This window comes from Siphateles boraxobius, unplaced genomic scaffold, assembly GCF_051911475.1.
Source record: "Siphateles boraxobius isolate OS27281-9 unplaced genomic scaffold, OSU_SipBor_1 22, whole genome shotgun sequence".
NCBI lineage: Eukaryota > Metazoa > Chordata > Actinopteri > Cypriniformes > Leuciscidae > Siphateles > Siphateles boraxobius.
The window spans coordinates 35,778,452-35,798,178 of record NW_027508833.1 but is presented as its reverse complement, the minus strand read 5'-3'; the positions used below and the strand labels follow the sequence as shown (position 1 = coordinate 35,798,178).

The window sequence follows — 19,727 nt, the reverse complement described above, 5'->3', positions numbered from 1 at the left end:
CATAAACCCAATCAGAAAATGTTAAAGATAGCATTCAGGAATATTAAACCACTTTCCCCCCAAAATTATTGTAATAATAAAAATAAAAAACTATAGAAAATCTAAAATGTCTGACAATAAAATTCAGTTCAAGACTTCCCTTACTTTTGCCAGTGTATAATAGTGTGATTTCATCATTGTTCACACTTGTTACCCAACAGCCTCCACATAAATATGATTATTAACTATTTTTAGTTTGGTAGGTAGGTACTATATTAGGTAGATACTTTATTGATCCCACGTGGGAAATTGAAACGTTTTAGCAGCAATACAAGACAGTAAAGTGCTCACAGTTCTCACAATATAACAATAAAAACACGACAAAAGACTATAATATAAACCCAATAAAAATATATACCCTACACATGTAACAAATAAACAAATTTAACCAAAATTTAGAAATTAATCGAGTAGACATATAAATAAAAATATATATTATTGCCTATTATAATTATGCTAAGACCCTATAAAACAGTGCCAAGAAACGATAATTATTGCACATATTTGAGTATTGTAAAAAAAAACCAGTTAAATGTAATAAATTGCACTCTTCCTAAAATGTACTGAGTTAGGAACAGCTATGAGATGAGCAGAGACCTAGTTCCTAGGGTGAAGGGTTATAGATGATAGATGTAAGGTCTCACAGCAGTAAGCATAAATGACCTCCTGTAGTGGCCTCTGATGCACCAGGGCTGGATCAATCGATTGCTGAATGTACTTCTTATTCCAGCATGCATGTCATGGAGGGGGTGTGAGGTATTGTTCGTGATGGACAGCAGTTTGGACATTATTCTCCTCTCTGCAACAGCCTTGATCATATTCAGATTCACTCCAATGACTAAGCCTGCCCTCTTAATAAGATTATTCAGCATCTCCAGCTAAAATCCCAGTGCCCCAGCCAGCACACTAGCATTGATACACATTGTAGGACCTGAATCTTCTCAAGAAGTTTCTGTAGATCTCTTCTGTGTTCTTTGTCAAGTCCATTCTGTCATCTAGTGGAGGATTGGGCTTCACCCTGTTTAGAATAATGTTTGCAACCAACATACAAACCCAGAACAAGAAAAACTTTTGACTCAAAACGTAATAATTATGGAGATACAGCCCAAGTAGTGCAATTCACCCTTATAACTCTCCAAAGTGAAGATTGTCCACTATTTAAGATGAAGCAAATGTAAAAAACAAAACAAAAAAACAACAACACAGGACAGCAAATTGGTTTATAAAATGTAATTTTTAAGCATGTTACATAACATACATAGGGCATAAAACATTTTCACAAGGCTTTTGTGAGACTAAAATCCATGGGAAATGAAGAGAGAGAGAGAGATAGAGAGATAGATAGAGAGAGAGAGAGAGAGAGAGAGAGAGAGAGAGAGAGAGAGAGAGAGAGAGAGAGAGAGAGAGAGAGAGAGAGAGAGAGAGAGAAAGAAATCAATCACATACACAATAAAAAAAAAAGACAAAAAGGAGAAACAACGTAATAGTGGTCCAAACTATAATGACACTCTCTGGATAACCACACACCTGTGCACAATGCATTGAAAAGTACTAAACAGAACTTTAATATTGGCAATATGGCATTGATTCCCATTCCAGTGTTCTGGACATACACAGGCAATGTTATTTGCCAACAACACAAATTCAACGCTAGCAGTCAGAAGAAAGATACTTGTTTCTGATCTTCTATCGTTCTTAACATGCGTTATGTGAAATAAATTTCTAGAGTGGGCCATTAATACGTGAATCAAACCATCAAGACCATATTACTACATTGTGCCACAGATCGTGTCAGAACTGGTCTGCATGCTAGTTGGGTACTGCTAAATGCACAGTTTCACTTTTAACATAGCATCACTAAACAAATAAAATATAATATGCCCTAAGTCATCTTACAAATGGTTTTAATTTCTATGGATGATTTTGATTTCCATAAAAAGCAAAGGGAACACTAAACAGGCCAAAATCAAGTGAAAAACTGTAAATATATAATTGAACAGTTTATAAACTGAGGACCGTCAGATACTACATACCACTGCAGATGCTAATATTTCCAAGTAAAATCTGAAATGCACGCCATTTCAACAAACGTCTTTTTTTTTGTTGTTGATACATTTCCATATTGAACTATCTAAAGCGTGACTGACCACCGCTTTCAGTGGAAGTGCACAACCTGTGGTAGTGCTGAGGTGAAACAGGTAAGAGTGTTAAAGTACAAGATACAGTAGGTGTATATGACAACAGTTCTCTAAATGCTTTTAATATCCCTGCAATTACTTTTTAGTCTCAGACTTAGCTGTGATGAAAAATGCATGTCCTTATTTTTTATTTATTCATTAATTTATGTTCCGTTAACTATTACTTTAAGATTATGTTTGTATAAAATGACACTAGTCATACTTTTCTACAGCAGAAACTGCACATTATGGAAGGCCAAGACAAACAAACTAAGGAAAACGGTTTCTCCCCAAATATCTTTCTTTTCTTGTCCAAAAGCTGCACTTGTGAAAAGACTAATTTATTATTTATTTTTTTCATTAACAGCTCTTCATTAATCACGGGTTTGATCTTTACTGGAGGAATTCTGACATGGAGTGATAAAGGAAAGGAGATGTGTAAAAAGGTTGTTTTCTTTGCTGAAGGAGTGTGTAGATTAGTTCTCTCCTCCCTCGCCTCCTTCTCCCTCATCTGGTGCGTTGTCAGATGTCCATAACTGGTGGAGGAAAAAAAATTACATTCCAGGGTCAGAACACAATCCATGTTATTTAAGTATTACTTATATACTACTATAGTTTATATTTACTTCTTGTTCATTTAACTGTTGTATAAAATCAGTATCACATTTGCAATCACACATGTTAACCGGTTTCATCTCTGTGTTTTGAGCTTGCATTGACTGATTGTAGCGCAAAAATGAAAATTCTGTCATTAATTACTCTCCCTCATGCCTCGTTCATTTTTTGGAACACAAGTGGAGATCTTTTTGATGAAATCTGAGAACTTTCTGTCCCTCCATTGACAGTCTATGCAACTACCACTTTGATGCTTCAAAGCGTTCATAAAATGAATCTATATGAATTGAGTGGTTTAGTAAAAATTTTCTAAAGAGACTCGATCGGTTTATATGATTGTCAACAGAGGGACTTTTCTGATCTCTTAAGGCATCTTTACACAGACAAAGCGCCACTGAAACCAAATCTGAAACGGTAAAAAAAACAAAATCACAAAATTGTGCATTTACACAGAATGTTTATTGCTTCTCTAAAGTGGCATAAATGCATTTACACAGGAATTAAAATCGCGGGAAACAATGCTTTGAACAAGACAACCGTGTTAACGTGTTTCTCACAGGACAACAGATGTCGCCAAACCGTCGTGAAATATCGTCCTCAAGGAGATGATTTTTGGAATATAATAATACAATGCTCAATAACAGTGATGCCGATTGGGTTAAGCATTTACCGTTTGCTTCACGATGCGAGTACAGGACTCTTTCAGCCTGCTTCACTGCTAGACATTTTTTTTAATTTGGCTAAAACAATAAGGAACTAGCCCTATATGTTTTGTCTCCCGCTTCTTAATTCTCACCCCGCATGAGCAGACAGAGTGTGCTTTTGGTTGTCATGACAATTACGTAGTTTAGAACGGCACAAGTTCGCGTTCATTTACACAGAACCAAAACAGTATCAGTAGCCTTTGATACTAGGGGCTGAGGTGGGTCAGACCCGTCATATTTTAAGTCTGCTTTTATGCACCATTGCGTCTACACAGAATTCTGAGCAGACACAGAGCCGCATTAGAGCAGCCTTAATTCGGCTGTGTAAAGATGCTTTTAAATCACATCTCTCTGTTTTTACATTTTCACAATATTTCTCCACTCTATCAAACCAAAACAGTAATGTTAAAGCCTTTACGTTTTAAAAACTATTTGCGATGCCTCTACGCTAACTATCGAATCATCTGTGAGGAAATAAAATGGCTCTGCTGTTACTTACTGTGAGGTTGTCTCTCAGTAGCTGCATGATAAGAGTGCTGTCTTTGTAAGACTCTTCGTTCAGCGTGTCAAGCTCTGCTATGGCCTCATCAAATGCCTAAATTTGTACAAAAACACATTGTTAAAGATGAAAAAATGTCCACATCCGTAATGGATATACATCAAACATTGTCATTTGAAACGTACCTGTTTAGCAAGGGCGCAGGCTTTATCTGGAGAGTTAAGGATCTCGTAGAAAAAGACAGAAAAGTTTAGGGCCAGACCCAGACGAATGGGGTGTGTTGGCTGCATCTCTGTCTTGCTTATATCAAATGCTTTCTGGTAGGCATCCTGAGAGTTTTCTATGGTTGCTGTAAAAAAAGAAAAGTAAATGGTTAGTCATGCAATGCATATTGGGTACAATAATGTCAAAGTATGGCTCAACAATAATATGAAGTTTCAAGCCAGTGCTGCTTTTACCAATTCTGAATTGCTCCAAAGTTATAAATCCGTATCAAATTTAATACTTTGCATATTAAGCATAACTGTGATTATTAATTCATGGAGTTATGTTAGCTGCATAATTTCTACCTTTTTAACTAACTAAAACAACATTGCTAAATTATTTAATATTACTACAAATATTGTAAATGATTTATAAAGTATTGTGCTTGCACATAAAATACATTGCTAATATATGAAATACTGTAAATATTGTAAATGTTATATATATATATATATATATATATATATATATTACTTGCTCATACAAATAAACTGCTAAAAAAAACAGAATTGTATATGTTTTTGTGGTGGGGTCAGTAAAAATGTTGCCAACAGTAACAAAATCTTTACCTTTCAGGCCTACAAAGCTGCAAAAAGAAGCCTCAGGCCATCCAAAAAATACAAATAATTGAGATTTAAATAAGAAAAAAAAGAGAAAAGAAATTAGCATTTGTATTGAGCGGATGACTCAAGACACGAGACAAACTTCCCCTTGTTTCGATGTCTCCAGTTGCGTCATACCAAGGAAAGTACATCCTACATTTTGTGCTAACATGCTTGTGAAACCCACAAAACTAGCAGCAGTGCTCTCTTACCTCTCTTGTTATCTCCTGAGGCAACTTCAGCAAGGTATCTGTAGTAGTCGCCCTTCATCTTCAGGTAGAAGACTTTGCTCTCGGGATTTGTGGAATTCTCAATTAAATATTTGTTCAGCAGCTCCTGTAGAAGAAGAGTAAATGAAAGAAATGAACCGGCGAAAAGGCACGAAGGCTTAGCTAGAGACCATGTTTAGATACTTTCTTCATGTCATTTATTCCAGTCATTTCTCCAAGACCCCAATAAACATCCACAAACCACCAAATACAGGCTAAGTATCAGCTCATCCTCCTGTTAGTGCCGTCACCACAGTTTTAAGGGATTTCACTCCAAACTTCATTTTAGTCCAGATTTAAACTTAATCTGAGTCTCAGAGGCTAGCCTTCTGCTGGGTCTTCCCATCCACCTAAGACTGCTTCAGCAGTAATCTGTGTCAGTGAAAGCAACAGCTTTAAGGCACGGGTAAATACCAGATTAACCACCATACCAAGGATGAGACAGATTACCACAGAAAGGCCAACACAACATCATGAGGTATGACCCACGCCATACCACGCTATGGTATGATCAGGTCAGAAAATGCAACGAGAGCTTAATTTTTCTCTGCCTCACAGACACTGTTACAACACACAAATCATTAGGAAACAACAGCCCAGCTTCAGATCAGCACACAGTGAACTGCTAGGAGGTTTGATTAAATCTAGGATAGTCCAACATTTCATTGCTCTCTTGGTGATTAAAGGGGTAGTACACCCAAAAATAAAAAGCCATCATTTACTTACAGTCATTAACTGAATTTTTTTTTTTTTGGATGAACTATCCCTTTAACCAAAGGCATGCAAATAATTTTTTGGCTTTAAAGAGTATAAACTGCACCCTAAAATGACAAAACTGATAAAACCAAAAGCGTAAGAAATATTCTCCGGTATGAGGGCCTGTTTCTTCATGCTTGCCTGAGGTGAAAGGCCTGCCAGAGCATTTTTTTCATTCTTCACACTTGTCAAGGATTCTCAGCACAGAGATGGCAGTCTTGATGACCAATCCAGAGAAACAAGGTCAGTGCTATCCTAGAATCCTGTTTCTGACCTAAAATATAACAGCATTTGAAAAGACTACAAACAGATGTACACAAAATAGCACAAAGTTGAGCATCCAAACTTAAAATCTAATTTTGAGACTTTGTGTTAGGCCTAATTTATGTGTATGGACTTATATTAGTTTACAAATTTGAGCTTGGGAAGAAAAAACATTAAAAACACTTATTCAGCAAGGAATAAATAAAACTGATTAAAAGAAAGTAAAAACTTCTACACGGTTACAAAATATTTCTATGCTGTATTTTTAACTTTCCATTCATCAAAGATACATGAAAAAATGTATCATGGTTTCAACATGAGAAACAATGTTTCTCAGATCAACATATTAGAATATTTCTGAAGGATCACGTGACACTTAAGACTGGAGTAATGCCGAAAATTCAGATCACAGCCATCACAGAAATAAATTACATTTTAAAAATATATTCAACTAAAATATTTTAAATTGTAATAATATTTCATAATATTACTGTTTTTACATGCAGCCTTTGTGAGCATATAAGACTTCTTTCAAAAACATTGAAAAAATCTTACGGACTCCAACTTTTGAACTGCAGTGTGTTTGAACTAAGGATGGTCTACTAGTCTTCCGAACAGCTGACTGGGTTAAAAGTGAGGTAAACTTATCTTTTTGTTTAAGCTTTAATATTTTTAGTGGTGATGGCAGTAACTGCTGGACAGTCATCTAATACTCTTTCTAAATCCATCTCAGCTACAGTCAATGTGCTTCTTGTTACAAATTCACCAGATTAAATAATACATTTGAGATTAATTACTGTCAGACTCCAAATATTTTTACTTGTTGATCATGTACACACACAGGTGAACATCTTTATAAACATTCCCCTGATGTTGTAACAAATATAAATCAATGATACATGCTGTAAACACTTGGCACTACTGTGAGTATGAGAGCTGGCAGCATGTGTCAGGCTGTCTGGACAGGTGGGGGTGTGGAACAACCTTGATCCCAGAGCAGATTCAACAGTGAGATGAGTCACAGACACACCCTTAGCCATCTCAGACAAGCTGGGAAATTAAGCTTGAGTTCTCACTAAACCGTGCACAGAAACTGCCCATGACTCACTACACAAACACAGTTCACCACTCACATGGATTTAGACTGGACTACAGCAAAACCACCGATAACAGCCCCACTGACTTACTAGAAGGAAACTACAGTGATCGGCTACTTTCGCTTTCTGGAGGAAATTAAAGCTGCAGTGTGTGATTTTTAGCGGCATTCAGTGGTGAGGTTACGAATTGCAACCAACAAAAGTTACGGTGGCAGACAGGAAAATATGTCATCGTCTGAGACAGAAGAGAGTAGCCAGTTCAGCAATGAGGTTTCTTTACAAGGATAAATTAAGAAATTATGTTTACTTAATTATTCAGTAAAACTATACGTTATTGCGAATATTATTGTTACTTGTTCATCATTGTGTCAGTGTTTTATTCGCTGAACTAAGCTTGCTTCCTTGCACGAAGAGCAACATAGTAACGAAACGCGATTGTTCGTTTAGGGCAGCAATTCTCAAACTGTGGTCCGCGGACCACTAGTGGTCCGTCAGGGTACTGCAGGTGGTCCGTGGAAAGGCAAAATATAAAATAATATTTTTTTACCTTCATTTTACTAGGAAATTCCCATTAAAAAAGAAAAGAAAAAAAGAATATGTAGGCCTATATTGATATAAAATTTTAATTAAATTGTCTGGTTATTGTGTGATTACTAAAATAGGCTAGTGGGGCTCGGCCGTGACGTTCAAGTTCAGTGCCGTTAGAACAACATGGATCGGTGGATAGCAACAGGTTCTTCATCAGGGCTCTCAAGTGTCACACATTGAACGTGACAGTCACTCATTTCGGTCTTTTGTCACGCACTCCCGCCACACATTTATATGAATGTATTTCTCACACAGAAAAACAAAAATTTCAAATTTTCTCTGGCCGCGCCGCTCAAACCGTCAGGAATCAAACGCGTCTCCCCTGTTGTTGTTAGTCGAGCTACACAATAACCAATCAGAAAATAGCATGATTGTATCTGGGTAAGATTTAACGCAACAACCAATGAATTTTTTTTTTAAATTGTCATGAAACAACCCCATCTACCCCCATCCTGATTATGCCCTCGAGCGCTTGAGTAAATAAATTAAATATGTGTCAGCCGTTGTGTGCAGTAAACTTTCTTTTAACAAGCCTGTTGTACTGATGTGGTGACCAGTTATAGTTTTAGTGCTAGTAAGCCTATTTAGAGGTGTGGATTAATTCAGGTAGGACTGTGTGTAGACATATTTTATTATGTGTATTATGAGGTGGTCCGCGAAAATTCTTGATTACAAATAGTGGTCCACACACACAAAAAGTTTGAGAACCCCTGGTTTAGGGCTACTGTAGAAACATGTCGGCGCATTTCAATGTAAGGGAACTCGCGGTGTATGTAGACAGAAACTGCTCATTCTAAGGTAATACAAATATAACGGTTCATTAAGTAAGGTTTTTATACATCACTGAAAACTTATTTTTCAAGGTATTTATGAAACGCGCTCTGTAGCGCTGTTCGTTCACGGTCGGCTACGATAGAAACATGATGAAAACAATATGTCGTCCTCCATAGAAGGGGGTGCCCGCGATTATGGAGATATAAATGTCTCATTCTAAGGTAATAAAAACATAACGGTTCATTATGCATGATCTTTATACACCACTGAAAACATAGTTATGGATCTTACATTGCATTTCTGTCAATAGATCCTCAGAAATATTACACAATGCACCTTTAAGCGTTAATATTTTCATGTTATAGCAGATAATTGACAAATGGCTGATATTAAAGTAGCCATAAAAATGGAAATTCACCCTATTTTATAAATCTTATTGTGAATGATTCATTCATTCAAAATATTTCTTTTTTGTTTTCCGTCATTTTTTATAAAAAATCCAGTGAAACGACATCTCTCTGATGATGGATGCTTGACTTCTCCAATCATTTAGTCTGCTTAAACCCCGCCCCTTCCTTACAATCAACTGCAAGCATTCAGATATGCCGGCATCAAATCAACAACCAATGGATCGAACCAAATACCTGCTTCTTGATTTTTTTCCGACAATCTGTTTCACTTAAATGTACATCACAATACAGAGGAAAGGATCTGTCGCTACTTCAGTTACATCGCAACTTTAGTATTCTATTATTATTTTCAAATAATTTATTTTTAATTTATTAAATACTAATTTAAATAAATATATATATTGGCTTAATTTCGGCCACCCTGCTCTCTAAGATGTCGGCATCGGCTATCAAAAAAACAATATCGGACGACCACTAGTTGCTATGATAGTTATGATGTAAACAAAGGGCATAGCTTTGCCTCTAATAGTCTGTTAACTAACATTACAATACTGATGTAGTTTACTTTAGCTTTTGTAAGCTCTTGCTGGTGTAAGACTGTTCACCATCTTTAGGAAAATTATCCATGATTTTGTGATTGATTACTGTTTGTATTACCATAGTTTTCCAATATGATTAAATGGTGGATAACATCATATCTATTAGAAAATTACAGGAAAAAAAAAACATACCACTCTGAAACTTCCTGTGAAATCTGTGCTTGCAAAGTCCGTGCTTGAAATCCGTTCAGCACTATTGTTAGTTAAAATGGTCAGGGTCTGAATCGGGCTCGAAATTGACGCCATCATTAATATTTAGATCGGATTAGAGCTATCGGTTATAAAGAGGCATGACAATTCCCGAACACGCCCTAACACAACACAACAGGCCAGCTAACCAATCACAGCACATTTCGTATTTCGGAAGGAGGGGCTTCATCGAAAATGACGAGTTCAACCAGGCTGCGGAGAGAGTAGCTGTAATATTGTAAAATATGTGAAAAAATAATACATTTTTTGAACAATCAAGCATGAAAAAACATATTCTAGTAAACCCCAAAAACAAAATCAAGACTTCATAAAAGGGCATAAATAGGACCCCTTTTAAAAAGAAAACAGAAAAACTACAAGTGAATTTAGCCATCACAGCATTCGGTAGAGTAAGAAACATGGTTATAAATTTTTAGATTGGCTAAAGCTTTCATTTAAATGTGTTATTAAATAATTAGTGTTTGAAAAGTTTAACTTTAAGAGAGCGTTACAAGAGTAAAAATAGAGGAAATAACACAATTAATAGCCAATATCGACCAATATTTATCTAATACCGATAAATAAAATATCAAATATAATTACAATCCGCTAATTTGTCTATATCTTACATGTTGTCACTAAATTTTATCATGTATTTACCATTAAAAACAAACAAAACAAAAAAACACATTTTGGTTGACCACTACATAATTGTCTATAAAAGATACATAAAACTAGGAGTGTAAATATTAATCGATTCGTATCGATGCATCGATTATACAGCCGACGATTCGATGCATCGATCCGTCCGCAAGAGTATCGATTAATGTGTTTGTTTTGCCGCCTGTCTATTTTCAGCATCCGCTCATATGCGTACAAACGATTGTTGTTATGCACTGGGCTAACGTAACTAAACTGCCAGTGTGAATGCACCTTCAGTCACTTAGTCGGCGAATTCCAAGCTAGCAGTTATTAGCGTAAACAAACAGGCGCTAACGTGTACAAAAGGCTACTTCAACAGCTTACTTGAAAAGTCTAGGGTGCTTTCACACCAACTCGGAACGGGCACGGTTCGCATGAAAAATCGCTAATTATGTAAACGCTGTCTGTCACGCTGACCCTGGTGCGCACTGGGATACCAAACCCGAGACTGCCTGGAGGAGGTGCGCTGAGTTCGGTTGCACTCGAACCGTGCCGCGGCTCACGTGAATGTGAAAGCATCACGGACTCGGGTGCGTACTTGTTCAGGAAGTAAGTGACCTGCGCATTCTTTTTAGCTGATTATGATGTATTTAGTTAAATAAAACACATGTAAGGGCTGATAGTGTTGATAATTTACCTTGGATAAGAGCGAGAGAGAGTCTGCAGTGTATTCGCACACACATAGCGCGTGGACTCAGGGCAACACATTAATGGAAATCCACTGTCTCCTGCGTTTGCAATCAGCAAAAAGCCAAATGCGGCACACAGTAAACCGGTGTTGTTCACTCAGCTGTGCATAATAGCACCAAATAAAATAAAAAACACAATATATTGACCCGCGTTTTGTTTTCTATCATGCGTCGTGCACGTTTGCGATGACGTAAGATGCACGGAAACACACCAGGATTCGATAGAATCAAGTTTTGAACTGAATGAAGTAACTGTTATATTTGCTGTTCTATTTGCAGTGCATTGAGCACAACATACACATTATGTGAATAGAATACTGTTCCTGTATTCTCAATAAAAGGCAAATTATAAACATTTTTGTTGATTTATTTGAAACTTAATAGATATCATGTAAAAATATCGATTATTGAATCGTATCGAATCGTATCGCGGGGAATTCTGAAGTATCGAAAATAATCGAATCGTTGGCTTAAGAAATCGGTATCGTATCGAATCGTCATGAAGGCTCCGATTTACACCCCTACATAAAACAGGGTCTTCTTCATGAATACACCACTTTTTCTGATGCACAATAGCAGCCTCGTCCTACCATTTCAGCACAGGCTATGAGAAAATAAACCACGGCATCCATTTTTAGAACAAACCTCCTTCAGGCAATGTTAAACATTGTATTTATTTAAAGAAACAAAGTGTCTGAGAGGATGAGGCTGAATTGTTTCACCAGTAGCACAAGCATTAAGAATGAGGAACTGCACAAATCACTATAACCCAGCAGCAATTCAGACAGCGTTACGAAACTGCACCTAAACACACCTTCACACACACCCACCTCTGACCTTTGATCATCTCATCTCTCTGTGGACAAGGCAAAGACAAAGCCAGGCACATGATTTGACTATATAAATAAACACTTCCCTCTGTGGGAAGTGTCTTAACAGGAAACACTTCTTAATCACTTCATGCCAATTACATCAAGAGAGGTTTACTTTACCAAAAGGTATTAAATACAAACTGCACACCTTCTAATTGGACTTTTTTCACGTCATAAGCTAGATATAAAAATAATGAGACTGTCCTTGTGCAAGACTGTGCATGCTCCCCTTAATATAGATACCCTCATCTCCAGCGAGAGCCAAAACTGGGCTGCTGTTTCATCAGAAAAGAGGACATATTCTCTACCATGTTATGTGTATTCATATGTGGTGTACAGAGGAGCACATTCTGATATATACACATATGTCTATGGCTGAATCACAGCAGTGCTAATATTCAGAACACCGGCACTTTGCTTGTGTGATTAATTCAGCAAATACCACTCAATGGTACAGATTCTATTCTACATTTTACTTTGGTGTGCTCTGCAATATATACTTAACATTGAAGATTAAAGGGACATGGCAGCAATGGAATCTTCGTATTATTTGTAAACTAATTTGGATTGCATGATTTAGGGGGGCATTTTAATTGTGATTTTTCTGATAATTCTGGTTTAAAATGTAATTTTTAAAAAATTCAGCTGTTATTTTGGCAAAAAACTGTCAGGAGCCTTTGAAGGAGCCCTGTAATTTGTTGACAACAGGCGTTTTATAAGTACTTCTCATTACAAGTTTGGGAAGATTTTTGGCACATAAGGGTATAAAGTGACCCAAACTCAGAAGACATGTAGAGATTAGACTGCATTAGGGGCGGCTTTTACAGTGACACTGGATCACGAGCTGCTTGTTTTTAAAATGTTTATCTCTCTAAAACACACAGCGCATATATTAAATTACTTAAACTGCAAATTTGCAATTCGATAATTGCACTGAGCCATATCTTGATTTATTTAGATTAATTGAGCATTTTGTGCTTTTATGTACTTTATGTATATATTTGTATTTTACTATCTATACAGTCCTTTGGTCTAGACTAGAGCGTAGTTGTAATGGACTATATAAATAAACTAGACTTGAGCCTTATTACAGACATTTGCATTCTTCATTGTGTGTAGGGTTTCCTTTCATACAGTTCATCCATTGATATCACAAATTATTTTGTCTTAAAATGTTACACTATGTTTTTGCATTGTATGGACATGGATACTCACCAACACATCGTTGCAGATATCTCGCAGTTCGGACTCCACTTTCTCCCGGTATTCCTTCACCATCTGCAGTTTCTTGTCGTTTCCTTCAGTCTTCTGCTCAATGCTGGAGATGACCCTCCAGGCAGACCTCCGGGCACCCACCACGTTCTTATAGGCGACGGATAGCAGGTTTCTCTCCTCGTTAGACAGCTCGGACCCAGCTTCAGTCACCGACTTCATACAGGCTGCCATATCGTCATAGCGCTCGGCCTGCTCGGCCAGCTTCGCCTTCTGGATGAGCTCTGTTCTGTCCATCCTGCTGCTTTTCTTTAAGTCTGTGAGTGTTTCTAGGTCTATGAGACACTCGACTGATCAAAGGAGGGGAATGAACCGCTGCTTAATCCCTGGAGAGGCTGAGGAGGAAAGATAATGATGGTCAAACTCCATATATTAATTAGAGACTCATTTATGTGAACGAATCATTCTGTTCACTTCTATACACTGAAGTCTCTCCCCTTTGAAGTGTGTGAGTGCTTTGACTGTAGCACAAGCAAATAGCATTTGAGTACAAGAGGTGTAGCATATCATCAACAAATACACCCTTTAGTGAACAAGTCCATGTTAGGAGATCAGAGGATGTCTAACAATGAACTCTTGTCGTAAATGAACTGAATAACAGAATCGGTTGAGAGAATAGTAAAATTCCTCGTTCATACCACGTCAAAACACGCCATTTTTTTCGCCACCTACAGGCGAAACAATGCAATTGTTAGAAAGAATCAGTGAACAAATCTTTTTGGTGAATGATTCAAAAGATTCAAATCACTGAAATGAGCCAAAGTCGCTACCAATGCTCTTCCGTGTGAATCCTACACTTCATTCTCAACACACGGACTAAAAACACGGATATCAGCTGAAATTAATGGATGCGTCTTAAAAGTGAGCTGCCCACCAAAACTGACAGCATTTCTGGGCGCGTTCCGACAGATGCTGTCTAGATAGGCAGCTCACTCGGTTTGGAGACAAGGGCAGGGTGTGTGTGTGTGTGTGGATTAACACATCTGTGTCAGTGTGATCCGTATAGCCCTGCCCTGTTCACTAAAATATTATACATAACACATACCATACATTTCTCGAAAGTGGACCCGATTTAAAGTACACAAAGTAGGTCATCGCAGTTCAATTTACCGATCACAATCATACTGAGTCAATATGAATCAATGAAATCCAGCCTGATTTCCGTAGCAATGAGGTTAACGTTACTGCTCATTATACAAGTCGTTATTTTAACAATTTCAGCCGTCAGATATGCATATTATATCAACATAAATATAAGTTTATACTACCATTACAGCTCCATGTCAACCATCTTATGGATGATGTAAATCAGGTAAATATATATATTTATTTTTGAAAATCCATTGTAGCGATGTGACGACCCGCCTTCAACAGCGATGGGTCTCATCTTGTCCAATCCATGTTATTATTTTGGACAGCAAATATTCAATCTGCGACTACAAGTATCGCAAATCAAAGGGAAATAAATGTTTACTACATTGTAATAAGCAAATCAACATTTTTTTCCCCTGATCGATATGGACGCAGTTTGGCAGCCCCTCCTGCCCCTCAACCGAGCAGCGCGGTTATACTGATTACGCCGTCTATTGCAACAATACAAATTATATTTAAGAATCTAAGCTTGTATAATAAATAAACATAACACCTTCAATCTATTAGATTGCATCTCACCTCTCGATCAACGGTTGACTCCAACGGATTGATAGCCTTTGAGCTTGGATGGTTAGGGAAAAAATGTAGTAGAGAAAGACAATCGAAAGTGTTACCGTAGGACGTTGCTAATCCCGTCTGTCAACCAATCAGATGCCGCGCTTCCCGACTGTAACGAGTAATTCTTCAAATGATCATCCAATAGCCGCTTAGCGCGGGGAATGGAGGCGGGCCGAAACGAATGAGTTCGGTTGACCCGTAGACTCTGACTTGTAGCCACGGGGTTTCCTCCAATTAGAGCAAGGGGGATGACGTCACTATTGCTATGGTGATCCCCCCTCCTCCTTCTCATCCCCAGCATCACCATCAGCATCATGATTGGGAAATGGATGCATCAACAGCAGATCTAGCCTACCTACTGAGACCCAAATACCATCTCTCTAATTAATCAGATTGGAAAGATAATTGCTTTGCTTCTTCTAAGGGCTAGTTGAGTTTATACAAGGCGTGTTTGGGGGTTTACACAAATGTACAGTATTCAGCTCAACGATAAGAAAAGATGCTGAAATTCCAGCACAGATTTAAATAGAGGGACAGACTTCTGAACACAAAATAATAATACACAAGCTCATATAGCATGTAGACATAAACAATAAGGTACGAGAGGCCAGTACACATTGAGAATACAGACATGGCAAAAGGACATCATTATAAGGTCATAATTGCAACACATTTAACTATGGCTTTAATCACAATACAGCAAGGCATGGAGTGATTTTTTGCTTTTATAAAACCGGTAGACTACTTCAGATTTACAAATATTAAGGACACAATGTTTTATTAAAATGGTAACAAATTCATTAAGTGGCATCCTTCCACTAGAAGACAGTCCTTGACGTAAGACAACGTTGCTATGCAACAAAAAATAACAGTCTGCTATGGGTAATAAAAAGATATTTCATCTGTTACCATATTATTATGGAAACGTATCTTCATAAAATTTGGGGGGCAGTCATCTTTTTATGTTTTTTGAAAGAAGTCTCTTATGTTCACCAAGGCTGCATTAAGGCTCTATTATCAAAAATACAGTAAAAACAGTGATATTGTGAAATTTTATTTCAGTTTAAAATAAATGTTTTCTAATTATATATATATATATTAAAATGTAAGTAAAAAGCAAGACATTTATTAGCCAGCCTGACCATCCCTTAGTTCCCACTAGGCAATTCTAACTTTGTTGAAGCATGTTTTATTCTCCACAGTCAATTTCCTGTGAGGTATAGTGTAATCAGTGTAATCAGGGTGGGGCTGAATGTACGACAAATTCTAACATCTTACCTTTGTCTGAACAGGTTAAAGTAGTCATCCATTTAAGCACTCAATAATCCACAAAAGCGACTGTCTATTTAGTAATACATGCATTTTTCCCCCCGAAATGATGAAAGAATTGATGAAAGCCAATTCAGTACAATCAAAATGAAATTAAACAGGTAATTTATCAGATATTTAAAACATATGAATTTTAGATGTAATTAGACAACTCACACCCTATTGGCTTTAAACCAGAATCTAATCTATTCTAGAAAGAAGCAGGATTTCAACCTTTTACAACATGCATGGGCAAAGACCAAGCTCAGCTCAAAGAGGAGAAAGCTTGTTTAATCTAAGTTGAATGGTGATGCAGGTCATGTCATGCAGAAACCTATACAACCTGGAAATGTGTGAAAATGGGCTGTTAATGTTTGTTTGACTTTTTTGAATATTATTTCAAGGACTTTATATGTATATATATTAAACCGTCAACTCATTGTTACCAGAAACTGCAATTTGTATACAAGTGAAATCTGCCGTGATAGTGGATCAAGTTGCAGCATTGAGCAGTCTGTCGGACTCGGGATGGTGCTGTCACTGTGGCTCACAGGTCACATTGCCTGAGGGGAATCAATATGTGGCGTCAGAGTTCTGTCAGAGAGGAACAAAGACATTTGCAAACATATAACAAAGTCCTAAAAAAGGCTGTAGAAAGCTAACAAGAGAGCAGACAGACAACAAGATTTTCTGACTGGACTGACTATTCCCTCAAAGACCATGAGGGTTGAGGACTGACCTGCCTGCAGAAGGTCTGTTCAGTTAAATCTTGACTGGCTTTCAATGTAGCCGAGCCATATACAGTACACAGTAGCAACTACATGGAGGTGTTAAAAGAGCTTTTTCACATGAAGCGATCAATCCGCCCACCCGTAAGCAAAAACACCAGGCTGCAAGTAAAGCTCAAACAAATGGTCAGTGTTGCGCTTAACCTGTCCAAATTTCCTCCAACCCTATTAAACAACACCGTTTACATTTTCACAGTCTACATTTCACACAGTAACAACATGATCAGTTTAACAAGCAGCCACTGGTTCAACACATTCATCCATCTTTAGTTAAATTAGATTCTGTTCTAATTACCATATGAAAAATACAATAACCTTGTCTCAGTGGATACATCAAAGCTGAAAGTGCTCAAACCTGGAGAACTGATTATCTTATTGCTTTCCCACTGTAAATGAGGAGACTGGGGGGATGTAGCAGTTACGTAGGTGGGTGGGCTCGGGGAGTTGTGTAGGCAATCTGATTGAATGAGACGAGGGTGTATTTCGTACTCTGCATGACTGTGTGTGAGTGTGTGAGTGTGTAGGAGTGAGGGGGGTGTAATTGGCCCTTGGCACTCTAATTTTCAGTCCTTTCACCATTGTTATCATTGTCAGTGAGAATGTAGCGTCGGATCTACTACTACACCACATTAACAAAGCAACAAAGAGATCCTTTCTTTTCTTTTTCTTGCATCATTTGTTAATGCTAAAACCAATTAAAATTTAGTCTATTTACTTTCTTATTATTTAATTTGCATTTTACTTTTCTTCCTTTTAATTGTGCACAGTTCACCCTCTTTTATTAATTTGATTATTTCTTTATAGCTTCTCTTAATATTTTATCAAAATGTAACAATTTTACTGGTTTTAAATGCCTTTCTTTTTTGTATGACATCACAATTCCCTCCTAATTTCCAACTCCTTCTCTCCAACTAACTGGCTCAACTCTAGTAAGGACCGCCCACTTTTCACAATCCATTTGCCAGTAGAAAAAAAAGTCCTGTCCTACATTTTTTCTCTTAGAATATTCTATTGCACTTATGAAAATGTCACTTAATGTCACTTCACATTGACTTAAAAACAGCAACAACAATACAGTGACAACAGCAATACAGTAACACTTTACAATAAGATTCTGTAACATTAGTTAATGCACTAAGTATCTTGAAATAATACTGAGAAATACTTTTACAGCCTGTAATAATATTGGTTAAAGTCAATTTCTACATACGGTATATCATTTTTTTTAATGTTAATTGTTATTGTGATACCTAATGCATTAATTTTCCCTCTACCACTCATGGCGAATAACACTTATGGGCTTTTAATGAAAAAAATAAAATTCTGAAATCAGTGCTACATGAGAGAAAACAGAGAAAAAGATCGGTGGCCCTTTTGCCCAAATATTGGAATATTGGGGCAATCACAGTGGCTAACAAATAAACGGGATAAGTATCTGGGTGCATATAATACGGAGAAAGAATACACATTGTTCATTTACATAAAGGGGTGAATGAATTCAGGTTGATTGGGACACTTTTCCCCAGTAATCTCAATAGCAAAAAGTTTCCCAATCAGCCTGAATTCACCCCTACTACCAACATTGTAAAAATCAGCTAAAAATGGCTAAAAATCAGCTAATTATCCTTTAATTGCTAATTACATTTAAAGATTGTGTGTGTGTTGCTATATGCAAAAAAAATATATATTTTTTCACTGCATTGCACTTGCATTCTTGAAATACATGAGTCCTGCTTTATAAATAATTCACACACTAAGTGCAGAATGCTCAAAGGACCTTAACCACACAATCACATGTGTAAATGCTTGTTTGTCAGTCGGAGTGTGTTTGCATGCTCTATCTTAAGCTTAGTCTTAATGGTTCCTTTGCATTTAAGTCATTCTGACCCTGTCTTTCTATTCTATTCACTGCACACTATTCGAATCCATCATACAGGGCTGCCAACTCTCACACATTCAGCCACACATTCATATTCGCTCACGCAGTGTAAAAAACATAGCGGGGCAAAGAGGACACGCACTGACAGACAAGACACAGTAAGTTCCCTTTCGAAAGCTACAATCGATGCTGCGCTGCTCAGCGCATTGGGAACGTCTTTAATCGTGACCAGCTGTGAATATTGTGTGTAACACGTCGATAGAATTGACCCGGAGGTAATATAGCCTCGGTCGATGACGTCATCGGCGCGCACCCGCAACACGAGGCTATAAATAGATGAGCCGCAGGTGCATCGTCAGGTCTTTTGTCTTCAGACCATTCTGTGCATGTGTGAACGCAAACACTCTCTCTATCTCTCATCTGTTCTCAGATCTTTGTTAGGAGTTAGTTTTGTCAGGCAGTGTGCAGAAAATTTCTCATTTCTCAAAATCTTTTTCTCTCACGCTACATCAAAGAGTTTTTGAAAGTAAAAAAAGAGGAGAAATGAGCCAACAAAATAGTTAGTGTTGTGTTCCTCCATGCTCCCGTCCCATGTCTGAGCTGGATACACACGATTACTGTTTTGTTTGTTTGGGGGAAGAGCACGCGGTTCTGGCTATAG

At 37.4% G+C, this 19,727-nt stretch overlaps 1 protein-coding gene across 1 annotated transcript; it reads right to left on the bottom strand.

Moving 5' to 3' along the window:
• Positions 1-1,254: 1,254 nt before the first annotated feature.
• ywhaqb (tyrosine 3-monooxygenase/tryptophan 5-monooxygenase activation protein, theta polypeptide b) lies at positions 1,255-15,298 on the bottom strand. Its single transcript, XM_077239948.1, has 6 exons — positions 15,053-15,298; positions 13,325-13,716; positions 5,113-5,236; positions 4,220-4,383; positions 4,035-4,130; positions 1,255-2,752 (listed from the first exon to the last, which is right to left on the bottom strand). Exons 2-6 carry the CDS (start codon positions 13,616-13,618, stop codon positions 2,693-2,695), a joined length of 738 nt encoding a protein of 245 aa, XP_077096063.1. The 5' UTR covers positions 13,619-13,716; positions 15,053-15,298; the 3' UTR covers positions 1,255-2,692.
• Positions 15,299-19,727: the final 4,429 nt, after the last annotated feature.